Source organism: Amphiprion ocellaris, chromosome 18, assembly GCF_022539595.1.
Source record: "Amphiprion ocellaris isolate individual 3 ecotype Okinawa chromosome 18, ASM2253959v1, whole genome shotgun sequence".
NCBI classification, from domain to species: Eukaryota; Metazoa; Chordata; class Actinopteri; family Pomacentridae; genus Amphiprion; species Amphiprion ocellaris.
In genome coordinates this window covers 10223399-10241554 of record NC_072783.1, presented here as the reverse complement: position 1 = coordinate 10241554, position 18156 = coordinate 10223399, and the positions used below count along the sequence as shown (strand labels likewise).

Sequence of the window (18156 nt, the reverse complement as noted above, 5' to 3'; positions counted from 1 at the left end):
CATCACTAATCTTGTTCCTCTCCCTCCATGATTACAGGGATCTTGTTCCTCCAGCTGGGGGAGGAGACCCGCCGGGTTCACCTGACCCACGAGCTGACCAGCCTGGACACTCTGAGGGCGCTGATCGTGCACATGTTCCCCCAGAGGCTCACCATGGCCATGCTCAGGTACACCGATCTGTTTAGCACTTCTGCATTCGCACTTCATTTCATGCCCGTTTTAGAAATCAATCTCAGAGACGAGGTGCCGTTTTCGCTGCCTCATTCTCAGATATAAAAAATAATGATTGTAAACAGATGAGGAGTTTAAGCTGCTGCCCTCGTCTCAGGGAATCTAAAAGAGCCGCTTTAATCCTCACTGCTTTTGATATGTTTAACGGAAATTAGTACTCCGTCTGCATCTTTGCTCCACCTCTGCACATTTGCGCTCTTGCACATTTGTATTTGGTATGGATTTCTGTTTAGTTAGTTATTTATTGTTGTTTTCGCTGCTGTTGTTCCTCTTTGTTCTGTTAATGTGCGAACTCTCGCTGCAGAACAGATTTTCCTCAGTGGGACAATAAAGACAGTGATGAAGCAAAAACAAATGGAAAATGGAAGCAGGAAAGAATAAAACAGAAAATATTAAAGATCAATAAATCCAGAGGAGACGTGAAATTGACTTCTCAGCCAAAACATGTATCATCTAAAGTCTCAGAATAAATCACGTTGAGTTGTCATAGTGATGCCGCAGACTTTATGCCTTTATTAGGCTCTTTCACATTTTTATGATAGGTTTGAAAGACGTGTTTTTCTTTTAGAATGACGCCATTTATCAGACAAAGAATCGTTGCATTTGTGACATCGAGAGAATTAACCAAATCTAAGCACAAACATCAAAATCTCATGGAAAACTGTGCATTCTGTTGAAAATAAGAATGGCCCATTGATGCACCTGAGAAGCCAATGACTGACTCCGTTGAACTGCATTCAAACCTACTGGATCAATAAAATAAATGCAGCATGGCTCAAAAACAGTGAACAGAAGAGCAAGTTGTTGGAAGATACATTCAGCATGGTGAAACATCTTTCTACAGATGATGAGCAGAGTAAAGTGCAAAACAACTAGTATATACAGTACCATTCAAAAGTTTGGGGTCACCCAGGCAATTTCATGTTTTCTGGGAAAATTTACACTTTTATCCATGTGCTAACATAACTGCACGAGGATTTTCTAATCATCACTTATCCTTTCAACACCATTAGCTAACACAATGTAGCATTAGAACACAGGAGTGATGGTTGCTGGAAATGTTCCTCTGTAACCCTATGGAGATATTCCATTAAAAATCAGCCGTTTCCAGCTAGAATAGTTATTTACCACATTAACAATGTCTAGACTGGATTTATCATTCATTTAATGTTATCTTCATTGAAAAAAAAAAGATTTTCTTTCAAAAAGAATGACATTTCTAAGTGACCCCAAAATTTCGAATGGTAGTGGACATATAAATATCTGTATCATGTAGAGCCACCATTTTTTATACTGGCTTTGGTAACACCTAGAGGCAGTTGGGCCAATGTTGTACGTGTTGATAGCAAGTTTTTAATTTTTTTTTTCGAATAAATGATTAGAGTTTAAACTTTTTTTATACTCCGCCAAGCAATGTGGCAGAGTTATGTGACGATCGGCATACGTCCGTCTGTCTGTCTGTCTGTCTGTCTGTTTGTCTGTCTGTCTGTTAGCCTGTTAGCAACATTACTCAGAAACGGACGAACGGATTTGGATGAAATTTTCAGGGAAGGTCTGAAATGACACAAGGACCAAATGATTAGATTTGGGCAGTGATGCGGCTTATAGTCTGGATCCATGGATTTGTTAAAGATTTCTGTATCATTAAGAGATAGCAGCACGGCGTCACTGTAACTGACAACAAATGAACACTACGTCAGCTGCCTGCTGACGGTCACATGATTGTGATCCTACTACAAATCCACTGCTGAGGACTAATCAGGACTTATCCGTCAGAAATGATACAATGTTTCTGAGTTCCATCAATTCCCGCTGTCCGCTACATATTTAGGTCACATGATTTGGTGTCCGTACATAGTGTACACATGCATTACACACTCCTGTGCTCAGCACAAGGTTATTTTTTATTAAATACAGGGTGTCCATAAAGTCTCTTTTTTTAACAATTTATTACAAAGGCAGTTGATAAGACATGTTAACCAGATTTGTTTCATTGTAATCAGTGGTGGTCAAAGCTTTTTCTGCCTCATTTAATACACCTCTATTTGGGCACCATTAGTTGCATGAAGCACATCAAGACGGTACTCTATTTCTTGCCATGTTCGCTGTAGCATAGCCTCATCAGTGGTGGCAATGGCATCAGAAATCTTTTGCTTCAAGTCAGTAATGTCCTGTATCTTTGTTCAATACACAGTATCTTTAACATAACCCCATAGAAAGAAGTCCAAGGGAGTGATATCTGGATACACATTGTGCCTTCTCTTGAGGAGTAGCCATTTTTTAGGGTTTCATTTAACAGTACCTCTTTCACCAACAGGATACCTGAAACACACAATTTCAATGTGATTACAAATTTTAATAAACACTTCTTCCATCAGACATAATACAGTGACTGAGCAGCCTTGTGCTCTCTGAGTGCTTTTTCTTGTTTATAGTGTTATAAGTGCGTCTTCCTGTTCAAAAGGTATTTCTGAGTTCTCTCTCCTTCGTCATGGTTGTTCTGTTTCAATGGAGTTGCAGGACATTATATTGTTGTAAAAATGAACCCACAGTGAGTAAAAAAGACCCAGACACTGCTCAGGATTCAAAGAGTTAAATTTTGTACACATTGAAAATTACACTAAAGCTTTAGGGATTTTTAAAATTAAATCTCAAATCTGTCTGTGTCTGTCAGAAAAACCATGAATTTTATATTTTCCACAACAGCTTCAGATTCAGAAGGTTAACTGGACATTTCAGTAGTCTCCTGGACGCGTTTTTCGTTTGTTATCTTTCTGACAAGCCCAAATCAATCTTGATCCAGTCCGTAAATTTGTCTTTCCCTTTATAGCATTTAGCAGTTGGAAGCTAGCTTGCTGACTTTAGCATGTAATTCCACTTCCTGTTTGCTTTTTATTAATGCTATGTCAACATTTAGCACATGCAGACTCAGAAAGGAAGCAGTGTAGCTAGCAGTAGCATTAGCCGTCATAGAAGTACGATCAAGAAGTCTTGTAAATTTGAACTTATGCACATCATAAAGCATTATATTACTTTTTATCACTCCAAATTGCCTTTATTTGCTGCACTTACTGCCTGCTGACTTGCAGCATTTGCTGTCTTTTAAACTCTTTTTATACTTTTTTGAAATGTCAAATTCCGTGCATGTGAAATCCTGATTGCACCCATTACACATGAATAGCACATGAGGTTTTAAATCACAGCTAAAATTTCAACATCTTTTTGAAGTTGCTGTGTTCACCAGATGAACTCACAACAAACACCCTCCGTTTGTTTCTTCACATGAATGAGCTTCGGGTTCATTTCAGTCGCTCTGTGCAGGACAGGAACGTACGAACCAAAAAATCAATAGGCGTTTTCAGCACGTTGTTCATTATAGCTAATCAGTAAAATCTGCTCTGACGAAACAGCGGCTCACGTAGTTATTACCAGCAGGCCTCTCTTAACTCCACACTCTGAGAATATTACATTTGTGATGAGTTCGATATCAGTTTATTCTCTCATTACGCTTAAAGGTCTTCCAGTTCTGCCGCCTCCCTGTAAGTGAAAGAACATCACTGCATATTAGCCAATAATTGGTGCTGAGATTGTCTTTCACTGTTTATCTGTGTTGTTGTTTTTTTCTGTTGTTTTGATGACTATCGACGTCCAGGTCTCCCAGCACGGCGCTGCTGATCAAAGACGAGACCAGGAACGTCTTCTACGAGCTGGAGGACCCGCGGGACGTGCAGGACCGCTGCGTAATTAAGATTTACTGCAAAGAGCCCATCTATGGCACCTACCCCGGACACCACAACCCTCACCTGGCCAACGGAGACCTCAGAGTAAGTGTCTGGTCTCTTTACTGAGACGATAGAGCATCTAAGACGTCTTACTGTATTCGGTGTATTCGTCTGGGTTTGTTTTTTGCTCTTTTTGCTCCCAAAATGCCAAGAAAATGATCATATTTCAGTGACCTTTTCCTCTGTTGCAGATTAATTTGCTTCATGACTCATAGATTAAAAAGCCAGACAAACACTGGTGTTGTCATTTCAGTGGCAGATCACCAATAATACCCCCTGGAGTTCCCTTTAGAACTGTTATTTATGTTTACTACACACTTGCTGGTGTTATGTAATGCATCCACAAGTTCACTTTATTCCAACTGTTCCTGGACCAGCGCCAGTTATTTCACCTCACCGGTGTCGACTCGGCTGGAGGCCAACAGGCTGTAAAATAACATAAATGTTCCTCTGAGATGAAAGGATGAAGATCCAGGTCATCTGAGGACACAGTCATGGATGCAGACTGTTAAATGCTGCGTATAGTACAGCAGAAAAGTTATTTACTACTGTATATATATATATGTAATATATACTATATTTAGAATATCCCGACACATCTACATTTATATTATAAAAGATATTGATATAATTGATATTGAAACTAGAGACATTCAGGAAAAAGACATCAAATCATGAGAAGTAGGGATCGACTGATTTTTCACAAATACAAGTTGACCTAAAAAAACAAAAACAGAAACAAAATTATAAATAATGTCTACATGAAAAATCTATATTTTTCCAAATAATAATTTGTTATTCTACAATGTTTGACCATATCGGACACAATTTAAAAAAAAATAAAATAAATTTACATTTTTAAGAAAAATTATGTATATTGAGAATCCAAAAAGAGTAAATACATTTTATACTGTTTAATTTACAGAAATTCACTATTTTAATAATTTAAAGATATCAAGTTAAATGTTATTTCTTCTTGCTTGTTGACTATAAAAACTAACAAAAAATAAATAATATTAATTTACATGGGAATTTTTAATAATTGTTATTCATTGTTGTTGTTTGACAGATATTTACTGTTCAGTATTTAATAAACATAATTTCCTTTGAAATAAAACTCAATATCTGTTAAAGAAATTATTACTGTTTCTTGAACATACAGATTTTTGATGTTTTGTTTTGTTTTTACAGTTTAATAATTTAAATTAACATTTATTTTCTGTGATTTTACTAATTATTTGTGCTTTAACAAAACAGGATAGTGTGTACAATAATATAAATTGTTCCAAATATTTCAAATAAAAACTGTCAAAAAATAAAGACAAAGCTGCTGTTCAACCTACAGAAACTTGTCACAAGTGAGTGCAGATTTAATTTTCAGAGATCGGTGTTTTGTTATCTCTTCATGATGGAATCAAAGTTAATCAGATGTTTGTCGTCTGTGAGGTTTTTTAATTTTAAATAGCAGAACGATGGTCAGTTTCCTCTGAAATGGGTTCAGGAGCCTCAGTGGGTTTTATCTTAATCCATCAGTCAGCTGCTGACTAAATAAATGTGGAATTAGCACGATTACTGATGCTTTATGCTTTCGGTTACAGCTGGAGCAGAATAAAACCTTTTCCTGTTTTCCGTACAGAACCTCGCATTCTGTTGCCTCCTAATTACACTGTGATTATGGAAATGAGGCGGCGGTAATTTAAAGTGCTGCAGAATGCTGCTTTTATAGGATAAAATAAATTATAAACTAGATAAATTACATTAAAGCAGACTGTGAAAGATGAATCTGGCTGTCAAATGGCTGAAGTGAAGTGGAGGAACATCAGCCTGGAGCTTGGTGTTTACAGCCGGTCGCTGCCTCTGATTTGCAGCTGGAGGTCGCGTGTTCTCCTGGGATCTGAAACCTTCTTTTACAGCCCCATCAGGGAAACCTTGAGTTTTATGTGTGAGGTTCCACCAAGGTGAAGCCGAGGACACCAGCGTTGGAGCTTATTGAACTCCAGCCGAGATTATTCCCTGATTGCAGCCGCGAAAGCATGACGAGGATCAGTGGAGCCAATCAGAGCCGGAGGACAGAAAACGTTTGAGGAGGAGATTGATGGGCAGATTTTTATCAGCGGGAGGGAGGGTGCTTCTGAAGACCTGTCAGGAGAGCAAATAGTGGAGTACTGTAATGTTCAAAAAGTGTAAGATATGATAAAAAGGGGAAAATAACAGCAATTATTAGGAGAAGAACGATTTTAACAAATTGAAATACAGAAAAACAATCACATTTTATAGTCAAATCTGTGCAGTAATGCATGTTTTTGATGTAAATATAATGTAAAATTTATTGCTTTTTTATGATGCTATCTGTAATTTACAGTTAGAAAATGTATTTATTGTTTTTCAGTCCTTAATCAATTTTTCTTTCAAATAATGGAAAATATCTCTAAAATAATGGTATCTTTGCAGATACAAATAATGTACAAATGTGTAAAAAAGAAAGAAGTGTAAAAATCGCAAATAATATTGGTAAAAATACAAATTTTTTTCTTCACAGCTTGGCCTTTTTGTGACATTACTGGATATAATTGTTAATAATTCACCAAAACATGGAAAATCTGGAAAAATGTTATTTTTCAGTTCTTATGTCTGTAAAAATAACTGTTGAATACATATGTATATATCTTTATTTAAATACATTTAAAAATATTCAATATATAAAAATATGTAAATATTAAAATCTTTTAAATATATATGAAGCATATATATATATATATATATATATATATATATATATATATATATATATATATATATATATATATATATATATATATATATACATAGTTAATTTAAATGCTTTCAAACAGTAATTTTGCGGTCACACATGAAATTGATGTAAATATAGAGTTTTAATGTGGACAACATGTAAATTACTTTTTTAGTAGTAAGTAATTTAACAACTCAGGGAAATAAATTTAAATAACAGTTAAAAAAAATGTTTTTCAGTCCTTAATATACATAATTTTTTGTTATGTAAAATAATATTTATTTTTCCTCATTAGAATACAGTAAAAATAGTGTAACTTTATGGAGAAATGTTGAATAAAAAACAAAAAACTAATTACTATTTGTTAAAAAAGACATTATTTTAGCCTGATTTTTTAAGCTTCATGCAAATTTTTTACTTTTTTTCTGTGATTTTTCTAGTTATTAGGTGTAATTCTGAGAATAGTTGAAATATCAGTGAATTGTTCACAAAGTGACACTTTAATAAAGTTTATTTTGTGCTGTGGACCACCGACTAGGTGAAATTAAACGCCTCGGCAGCGTTCGATGGGAGGCTGTTGCTACGATACGGCCGGAGGATGATGGTCTGTCCACAGGGTGTTGTTATAAACGGCCGGTGGGTTATTATGTGGAAATATTGGCTTTTCAATTTGCATCGTCTCCAGGAGGTAGCTTTGTGCGTCACGAGCAATTACAGCGGCTTCTTCCTTTGTGCTTCCTGTTCTAACGCCGCCTTTGTCTCGTCTTCCTGCCCGACGTTCGGGATTGATGCCAGGAGATAATCCCTTCATGCTCGGCCCGTCAATACGCCATCAAGTGCAACTTAAACTGCACTTAGTGGGCAATTTGGAGTCTTTCCCGTCAATCACGAAGCTGCATCTATGAAGCGCAGGACGTTCCTGTAAACTACAGATAGAGGCTTTTATTTGTCTTTGTGTAAATCCAACGAAATTTGTGTTTTTTTCCACCTTTTATTTTACGTCTCGTTTCAAGTTTGAAACCAAAAAGAAACCAACTGCTTGACAAGATTCTGTAAAAACAAAAAAGTAAATTCTAAACTCAATGGAACAGAAACAATGACTAAAACATTTTGTGGTCTTGTTCGGTCATTTCATGTCACATTTTGGACGTTTACGTAATTCTGTGGTCATTTTGTATCACATTTTAGTAGCTTTACATCTTTTTGTGGTCATTGTGTCACATTTTGGTCATTTTCATCACACTTTGGCTGTTTAACGTTGTTTTGTGGTCTTTTTTGGTAATTTTCTGTCACATTTTATGTCACATTCTGGTTGTTTTGTCACATTTTGTCTGTTTTAGACAATTTTGTGTCACATTTTGGACCTTTACGTCATTCTGTGGTCACTTGGTGATCATTTTGTGTCCCATTGTGGTTGTTTCACATCTTTTTGCATCACATTTTAGACGTTTTGTGTCACATTTTGTCTGCTTTAGGTCATTTTGTGTCACATTGTGGTTTTACGTCCTTCTGCACTCTTTTTGCATCATTTTTGCTGTAACACAATGTACCACGCAAACTATGCTCTATCGCTGCAGCAAGAAGGTGTTCTGAATCAGATTTTTGATATTTTGCAATATTTTGCTTTAATACTTAAAATAAATACAAAGTTTCATAGGTGATCCAGGGAATCCTTGAATTTTTTTGTATATTTTTGTAGGATCTCTTTAATTTGTTTTCCATAAGTAATAACGCTGTAGGTTTTCAGCTTTAAGTTGTATTTTGTGTAATTTTTGTCAGGTTTTAACTTGATTTGACGGAGTTTTCCTGCGAAATATGTACTGTGATATAAGTATTGAGTAAAGGGTGAGAATACTTCTGTACATGTGATATTTGAGAGTTTTATTTTTCATAAATTTGTAAAATTGTCCAAAAAAAAGCCTTTTTCACTTTGTCATTATGGGGTATTGTGTGTAGAATTTTGAGGAAAAAAACTGAATTTAATCCATTGAGGAATGAAGTTGTAAAGCTAGTTGGCTTTTTCAATACATTGTTGTTATACTGACTGATTCAGCTTCATGCAGCTCTAAGAAATATTAGAGTGTGATCATTTTAGAAACCGCTTGTTCAGGGACCTGGTCGTGTTTTTAAAGCCCTCTTTGGAAACTGTTAACCGCTATCATGTCTTTCATGAGGTCAAAAGTCATCGGATAAGTGATTTCTCTCGTATCGTGTAACACCACCAGCAAAAGCATCCAGAGTATTTTTTTTTTTGCTTAGCGTGTCATTCAGATCTGGATTTGTTGTACAGAGCTTTGTGCTGCTGATTTAAACCGTCAAACTGGTCGTGTTTCTGGTTCATCATTTGTGCTTTCTGTGGCTGAAATATTTCTTTTTGCAACGAGTTTATGTTTTTTTGCCTCACATTTTGGTACTTTACGTCATTCTGTTGATTGTATTACATCTTTTTGCAGTTGTTTTGTGTCACATTTGTCGGTTTTAGGTAATTTTGTGTCTTATTTTGGTTGTTTTACTTCTTTTTGTGGTCATTGTGTGTCACGTTTTGGTCATTTTCATCACAGTTTCATTGTTTAATGTAGTTTTATGGTCTTTTTTGGTCATTTTTTGGTCATTTTGTGTCACATTTTGTCTGTCTTTGGTTATTTTGTGTCACATTGTGGTTGTTTTATGTCTTTTTACATCAAAATTTGGTAATTTATGTCATTCTGTGGTCATTTTGTGTGACACTGGTTGTTTTGTCACATTTTTGTCCTTTACGTTATTCTGTGGTCATTGTTTGGTAATTTTGTGTCACATTTTGTATGTTTTAGATCATTTTGTGTCACATTTTGTATGTGTTACATCTTTTTGCATCACATTTTAACTGTATTGTGTCACATTTTGTCTGTTTTGGGTCATTTTGTGTCATTGTGGTAGTTTTACCTATTTTTGTGGTCCATTTTGTGTCACATTTTCATATTTTTCATCACATTTTGGTCATTTTGTGTCACATTTTGGTTGCTTTATGTAGTTTTGTGGTCTTTATTGGTGAATTTTTGGTAATTTTGTGTCACATTGCGATCCTTTACGTCATTCTGTGATCACTGTGGTTGTTTTACATCTTTTTGCATACTTCTTGCACCATGTTTTAGTCGTTTTATGTCACATTTTGTCTGTTTTATGTCATTTTGTGTCACATTATTGCTGTTTTACATCTTTTTGTGGTCATTGTGTGTCACATTTTGGTTGTTTTTGTGAGTGTTTTTTTTTTTTTTTATAAATTTGAAAAATTGTCTATATATAGCCTGATATGTTTTCGTTAATTTACTTCACTTCGCAAAGCCTAGTTTCCTCTGCCCAGTCGCACTGTTGAATTCTATGTTAGCGTCAAATCTTGTTATTTTGCAGCAATTCACACACAGCAGTGATGTTTGAAACCTTCTTTGCTGAATATTGTGGTTTAGTCTGAGAAATCTCAGTATTTGTACAGATCCAGAGAGTTTCCTGTTGATGTTTTTACTCTTGTGTTTGTAACGAAACTCTCTGTGGCTATCACATATCTGCAGTGTGGATGCTGAAATGATACATGTGCAGCCCTACTGTCTATATTCTGAGGGTTTTTACACAGAGCGTCACTCACAGCATGATTTATTGAACATTTTGCTCCTAATAATAGGCCGAAAATGGATTTTCTTTTACGGCTGTGGAGTAGTTTCTGATTTATGGAGCGATAAAAGGAGATATCCAAAATCCCCTCGATAAAAGCCTTTGGAATGTAACATGCCTGAAAGATAAAACAAGAATTTTGAAGCTAGTTTTATCACATTTTTAGATTTCTGTTATGGAAATTAATGCAAATTAGGCAATTTTTTGGATATGTAATGCCTCGTTTTCATGTTTAAACATTAAATTTCAGATATCTTGCAATATAAAAGTAGTTGTTATATTATAAATAGTAATTATCTGAGGTGATTTCACAGTGATATCTGTTAGTTCTCCTGTAGTATCTAGTATTAAAATGAACAAATCAATGCAATCTAATGTTGTGAAGCTCTGTGTTTAAATAGAACTTCTCAGCCGTATGCTCTGAACTGAATGCAGCTCCAGAGTTGTATTAAATGAAGCCTCCTGCTCTGACTTTCAGCAGAGAGAAGGACAGCTGCTGGATAAAACATGACGTCACCGTTTTACAGCTGCAGAGCAGAAATCTTGATCACGTTTTGCCGTTTCTCTCACCGACGCTGGTAGCACTGCATAATTTTTTTAAACGAAATTAGTCAAGCTGATTGCAGATAAATAGCTTAAATCTTATAATTTACCAGAAATCCATTTGCTTCAGATTGCGACTCAATACTGGCTTTAACAGAACCGTATATAGATTGTTTGATTGAGCTGCGTGACAAATCTTAGTCAGCCCTGTCCAATCACGTTTAATTCTGTCTATATTAGAGACGCATCTTGTTTTTGTGCAGTAATTCACACACAGCAATGATGTTAGAAAACTTCTATAGGAAGACCTGCAGACCTGCCAGCTGAATCTTGCAGTTTAGACTAAAAAATATGGCACTTTGTGTCACTGGTTCTTACCCTCGTGTTTGTAGTGAGGCTGTTTTTGGTGTCTGTAACTTTAAATGTTCCCGTTTAACTGAGTGTCAGTGATATAACCTTGTCCGAAGTCGGCTTACTTTGGCTTTGCTGGGTCTCGCAGCAGCAGCGACACTCTATAAATGCTGCTCACTGCTCAATGTGCCCTTAGAGATTTTATTTGTCTGTCTAGAAACCCATTATCATCCATCATTTTAAACAATTTCAGTATAAAATATACAGATAGAGTTGTCTGGATGGGTGTTTTGGCGGCTGGTGATCTTAATGTGGCTGATAAATGTTTATCCTCAGGTATTTTCAGTCATTACTAAGGCTGATATTTGGTTTGTCTCTTGGTGAATCTGTAAGATCAATGTAGCGGTGTAAAAAGTGAAATATTTCTATTTGAAGTATAATGAAAATAAAATACCCAAGGAAATCTTAATGGATGTAGTATGTATACTTTACTACTGCTGTCCTAACACCATCTCCCAACAATAAGGATGTCCCAATTCAATCTTTGCATTTTTAACTGGTCAATATCAGAACAAACCCAAACCCGATCCCTAAACCCTGACTGAAAGACTTGCTGCACTTATTGTGTGTCACATTTTAGTCATTTTCTTCACATTTCGTCATTTGACGTCATTTTGCGGTCTTTTTTTGGTAATTTTGTGTCATATTTTGTCTGGATTAGATTATGTTGTGTCTAATTTTGGTAGTTTAACGGTGTTTTTTGGTCTTTTTTCCATCTTTTTGCGTCACATTTTGGCTGATTTAGGTGATTTTGTGTCACATTGTGGTTGTTTTACATCTTTTTGCACTTTCTTCATCACATTTTAGCCATTTTATGTCACATTTAGTCTGTTTTAGGTCATTGTGTGTCATATTGTGGTTGAAAATAAAACACCCATGGAAACCTTGATGGATATAGTATGTATACTCTACCACTGTTGCCCGAACACCATCTCTTAACAGTAAGGATGTCCCAATACAATCTTTGCATTTTTAACTGATCAATATCAGAACAAACCCAAACCCAATCCCTAAACCCTGACTTAAAGATTTGTTTTGAATTATTTTTTAAATCTTTCTATCGTTAATTAAAAATTGTTAATGTTTTTCTGTTACGTACCAGAACATCAAGTCAAATTCCTCATGTGAAAACCTACTTGGCAATAAAACTGACTATTATTCTGATTCTAATTCACAACAATGTGTAACAGGATGCTAGGAATGTGCTATATGAATAATTTTCTCACTAATCTGGAGCTTTTTCAATCAGTGATGGCTTCACTGATGACAGAAATTGATCACAGTTGACGTTTTCCCTGTGCTGGATTTACTGTTATAGATAATGGAGACAAACACAGCTCTGTTGCATTTGTCATAAATCCTGACAATTTTCAAACCTACATGCTCTGGTCGAAGATCATTAAGCATCACAGAAGTCTTTGTCATGGTGCCCATTGCTTTGTAACACTCCACAATACTCCGCTTGCCAACTCGGAACTACCCGTAGTTCTTTAAACCAAGTTGGTCCGTTAAAACAGTTATGGTGGAATTGTTTTGCTGGAACATTTGCATTCTGGGAGGCAAGTGCTGTGATTATAATGGATTATTCATTGCAAAGAACTAGCATGGTTGCTTTAGTGCAAGATCCAAGTCCTCTGCAAAAATTTTAATTTTCAGGCTGGTAGGTTGCTAGTCTGGAGGCTGTTGTTTCCTGCAGCAGAGTGGATTTTTGAAATGGTAGATAGTGGAAGGAGAGGAGAAAGCCAGATGACATGAGCAGGCAGTTGTAGTCTTATGCCCCTAGCTCCGGCCGGAGGTCATGATTATACATGAAAGACTTTGTCATGGTGCTCCTTGCTAGCTAAACCTGTACAATGGTCTCCACTTGCCAACACAGAATGGACAGCCTCTTCTGGTCAATATGGTATTAAATAGTCAGAGGCTCCACCTGGTGTCATAGCCAGGTGCTGCAGCTAAGGTACAATAATGTGTGTACTATGTTGGAAAATGACATCAAATTGGCATTGGCAGTTATGAAACATCAAGTAAGTCAGATCAGATTAGGGATCAGAGACTTGATTGGGACATCTCTACCTAGCAACATTTCTGGAGACTGTGAAAGTTGCTAAAATTCTTCCAGCATCACTCTTTAGATGCCGTTTACAACAGTTTTTCTGTTCTGAGATACGTGATAAATTCATGTCCCATCCGGTGTCTGTTTTTGTCTTTATTCATAGAGGGAGATGGTGTACGCGCCCCAGGACTCTCCACCTAACCGCCGCCTGAGCAACCCACCCATGTCTTCCCAGCATTCATCGGCCTCTGCCTCGCCTCCTCAGGGCTCGCCGTCTCGAGCCCGCCTGCTCTACAGTGGCGGTAGACCCTCTTCCTACGCCGGGCCTCCCCACCACACCCACTCCCTGCCTCACCCGCACTCCCAGTCCCACCACTCTTCTCCCCACCAGCAGCCTCAGCTCCACCAGCCCCACCACAACCAGCCGGCCTTCTGCGCCTCCTCCAGCGCCATCCTGGAGCGCAGGGATGTGAAGCCCGACGATGAAGTGGGGGGTTCCAGGAGCATGGTGCTGCTGCGGGGAGATGAGCGCGGTGGAGGTGGGATCTACGCGGACCCATACTCCCTGGGCCCGGACACCAGTCGGCTGAGTCTGGCCGGAGGTCCTCACTCCCCTCTGCCGGCCAGAGCCGACCCCTACGGTTCCTTATACCGACGTGGAGGAGGCGGTGGAGGAGGTGGTGCCGGATCAGTGCGTTCACTCACCTCCTACTCTGCAGCTGCTTTACAAGGAGAGCTGATGGAAAGTGGTGCCCTCTACAGGCCAGGAGGTCCGCTTTATAATGACGCCTATGCTGCATCAGTGTTGGCAATGGGGCTGCGAGTGCCACCACCATCCTCCCCACAGAAGATACCCGATGTAAGGGATCCTTACGGAGGCACCATGCCAGCTCGGGGTTCACCTGGCAGGCAGAGTTTGAGAAGAGACTCTGTGACATCCTCTGTGTTCGGGGATAGTCCTAAAGCCCGGGGCCAGGGTCCAGGGTTGGGCCTCACCTCTGAACAGCTCTGCCTGATGGCTGGAGGGGAAGGAGGTGGTCCTGGAGGCTTCGGTTCACCTCTGCTGGGGAACGAGACCGAGACCAGGTAGGACAACCTCAACACGTACTTCTGTTTCATAGAGTCAGACAGGAGATCTGACATTTAGGTGGAAATTAATTAAAATTGCAAAACCTTCTTCTTCTTGGTTGCTTGACAAGAGAAAACTAGACCCAAACACTTCATCCACAGAAAATCTTTCATTTTGGCCCTAATTCAGCTTTGAAAACATGCAGTTTCAGCACTTAGGCTTCATAACAGTAGAGGTGAACTCATTGGTAAAACCAAAAACTGAGAAAAGCATCAACAAAACTACATTTTTGTTATTTCTGAGTTGATGCAACTCAAGGATTTCCTACTCAGAAAGACAAGACAAGGGAAAAGTGAAGGACAGCAGCAGATGTTCAAAATGGTACACACAGTTGAGGCCAAATTAATCATATGCATGCCAGATTTTGAGTTAAAGTGAATTTTTACTTGACTAATAGGTTTCTTAAGGGTGGAAATTACATCAACAAGCGAAAGAAGACAGCACAATGTGTTAGAGATGTTAATGATGAATTTTAGCTATTTCTATGTATTTTTCACCAAAAACGCAGTGTCCAAAATTATTCCTACCCCTTGAAATTGTCTGACAATAGTCCTGGTCAACTGTAACATGTTCCTGAGCATTTCTGGTAACAACATCTCAAGGCAGCCAGTAAACTAAGCTGGTATTCATGGACACCGACCAAGGGCGATTAAGCTGGACAAATAAGAAATTATCATCAGTTTTGTGGTTGGATGTGATGAAAATGGAGTTGTTTGGACACAAGGACATGACTTCGATTTGGCAAAAACAAAGGATTTGACCCAAAGAACAGCATCCCTATGGTTAAACTTGGTGGGAATGTGATGCTTTAGGGCTGTTTGTCAGCCTCTTCAGCGTAAAGGGCATCATGAGAAAAGAGGGCGACATTAATATTCTGGAGGAAAACACCATATATAAATCATAATGTGGCATGACTATGAATATTTGGGGCTTAACTGTATGTTAAGTATATATTTATTCACTGCTGGCCATGGAGCTGTACAGCTATCTATTTAACTCTATGCAGTATTTATGTTACACTACACAATATTATTATTCTGAAATGTTAAGACAGTAAAGGGGAGTTTTTCTCACATCATAATGAACCTGGATAAACGAAGATTAGAATAATCTGTGTTAATTATTGCAGATGTATGAAAGGGGTGATGATTTCCTGCTACAGTCGATCAACTTTTCAGTATTTAAAGATAAAATTTCATCACAAAAAATAGATCTGTTAAAGTGATCTGTTAAAGTGAACTTAAAGTAGGTTGCTGTTGAAAGACATAGCTTATTTATTCTCTTATTAATTCAAACTTAATCTGTGACTTCACTTCCTACTTCCTATAAACCTTAGCTTGGTGTAGCTATTGTTAGCTACTACAGTTGTACTTGATATGACATTTAGCTTGTGATGGTAATGTTTGCTACTGCAGTCATACTTGATATGATCCATAGATTGTGCTGGTACATATTAGCTACTACAGTTGCACATAATACAACCCATAGCTAGTGGTGGCTAATGTGAGTTACTGCAGTTGTACATGATATAACCCTTAGCTTGTGCTGGCTAATGTTAGCTTCTGCAATCACACTTAATATAACCCTCAGCTTGTGGTGGCTAATGTGAGTTACTGCAGTTGTATATGATATAACCCTTAGCTTATGGTGGCTAATGTTAGCTACTGCAGTCATACTTGATATAACCCTTAGCCTGTGTTGGCTAATGTTAGCAACTACAACTGTAAATGTTATAATCTTTATCTTGTGCTGGCTAATGTTAGCTTCTGCAGTCATACATATATAACTTCTAGCTTGTGGTGGCTAATTTATCGTATTTGTCTTAGCTTATGGTGGCTAATGTTAGCTAATGTTAAACATCCTGTCTATAAACAGATAGAAATGAGAAGATGAAGACTTCCCCATTAAAATTATAGACAATCGTGGTGAATAATAACCATATTTACAGAATGGAGCAAATTATGTCTAATTTTAACTTAGCTGCAAAACTATGGAATTGATAGAAATAAGAAAACAGATTTTTTAAGGGATTGTTGAATATTTGATTAGTGGCTGCTTGTTCTGTCTGTTTAATCGAGGTAACAACGACCTTTAACATAAAACAGCGATTTATTTTTTATTGTCGGAAAACTTTTTGCCATGACATAAGGATGAGCTTGTTCACAATTTCCTCATTCATACCAGAACTGATGTGTACTTTTGTGAAATAGTTTGTGATCCTGCATCTCTTTTTGTGGAGCATTTTATCCTCGAGTAGATCAGGGGTGAGGGCTGCACCATATTTATTAACCTATCAAGATATTAAATAAAATGTCAGATGTTTTAATTCTCTTCCTACAAATCTGGCCTTGCACTCAGAAGCTTCTCCAGCTGTGTCTTCTCTTGGTTTGAACAAATAAATGAGTGATAACTAGTAAAATGTAAAGTCCCTGACTGGTTGTTTGATGAAATAGTTCATGAATAATCACTTATTGTAATTACAACCATTAACATCGATCCCTGCTGCTGTTTGTGCAGAAATGTCCAAAAGTAGATTTATCCTCATCTGAAGAGAATTTCAGTTTTAAAAGGACAACCACCATCACAGGACAACCATGACACTGTCGGCTCCACTTTATGTCAGATGTGTGTGAAACATCTGTTAGTTTCTGTGATGTGTGTTGGTGTGAATCCAGGGAACGGATGGAGGCCATGGAGAAGCAGATCGCCAGCCTGACCGGTCTGCTGCAGAGAGTCCTGAGCAGAGCGCCAGAGGCAGAAAGCCCGTAAGAAACACTACAACATGAACACAAACACACATTCAGATACAAATACTACATGCAGAAACACTCCTCTCACAGGCATACAGCTGAATGCGTTCAAATCCAGTCTGTATTTGCTATATTATGTACTATATATACATTACTGCTTTTAATGTAATTCTCCGAAACTTCATTTGGAGAATTTGTGCCCTCAAAGTAGAAATATAAACTACAGAGAGTCTGCAGATTTTGAATCATCAAAAAAGGCAGTAAACCTTCCAGAAAGGGGCTTTATAAAGGTGTTAAAGTCTGAATATTATTTCCTTTCTTGTCATGGATGTTTTTTCTTCTACTGCTACAAATTAAAAATGGGTCACTCCATCCTGAATCTTTAAAGTGTTAGAACAACTTGTGCTCAACCATCTCTGGTTTACCTTAATTTTTACAGCATAAAATCTGGATATTTACAAATGTACGTGTTAAATTTTAACTTTTCATATCAAACACTTTCAGAGATTTGTTTACAGATTGACAGCCAACCTCCCGTTCTCTTCACGTTTTTTCCACGCTTTGAAATTTGAATCTACAAAAATACTTTGTAGACATAAACTAAAGTTTATGTCTACAAAATGCATCCTGGAAATGAAAAACATGCTAATATTCACAAAATATTTTCTCAATTACATATTTGAGTACCATTTTGAAACCCCAGACTAGACTATTTTGAAATGTTTTGGTTTTTGTGGTACAACTTGTCACACCTACTCAATCAGTTGTGAAAATTCAACAACAGTTTTCATTTTAGTATGATTTGAGATGGAAAAACCCAAATAGAAATCCTGTGAGAGTAGATTTTGTTGCTGTTTTGA

At 37.3% G+C, this 18156-nt stretch overlaps 1 protein-coding gene across 11 annotated transcripts in view; it reads left to right on the top strand.

Moving 5' to 3' along the window:
* Nucleotides 1-18156, top strand: part of LOC111582683 (SRC kinase signaling inhibitor 1-like) — a 221001-nt gene that overhangs the window by 149397 nt on the left and 53448 nt on the right. For all 11 annotated transcript variants that reach the window (XM_055004312.1, XM_055004311.1, XM_055004310.1 and 8 more), the window contains 4 exons: nucleotides 38-167; nucleotides 3884-4055; nucleotides 13581-14503; nucleotides 17222-17311. In XM_055004312.1, the coding sequence (XP_054860287.1) occupies nucleotides 38-167; nucleotides 3884-4055; nucleotides 13581-14503; nucleotides 17222-17311 (1315 nt within the window). The remainder of the gene's footprint in view (nucleotides 1-37; nucleotides 168-3883; nucleotides 4056-13580; nucleotides 14504-17221; nucleotides 17312-18156) is intronic.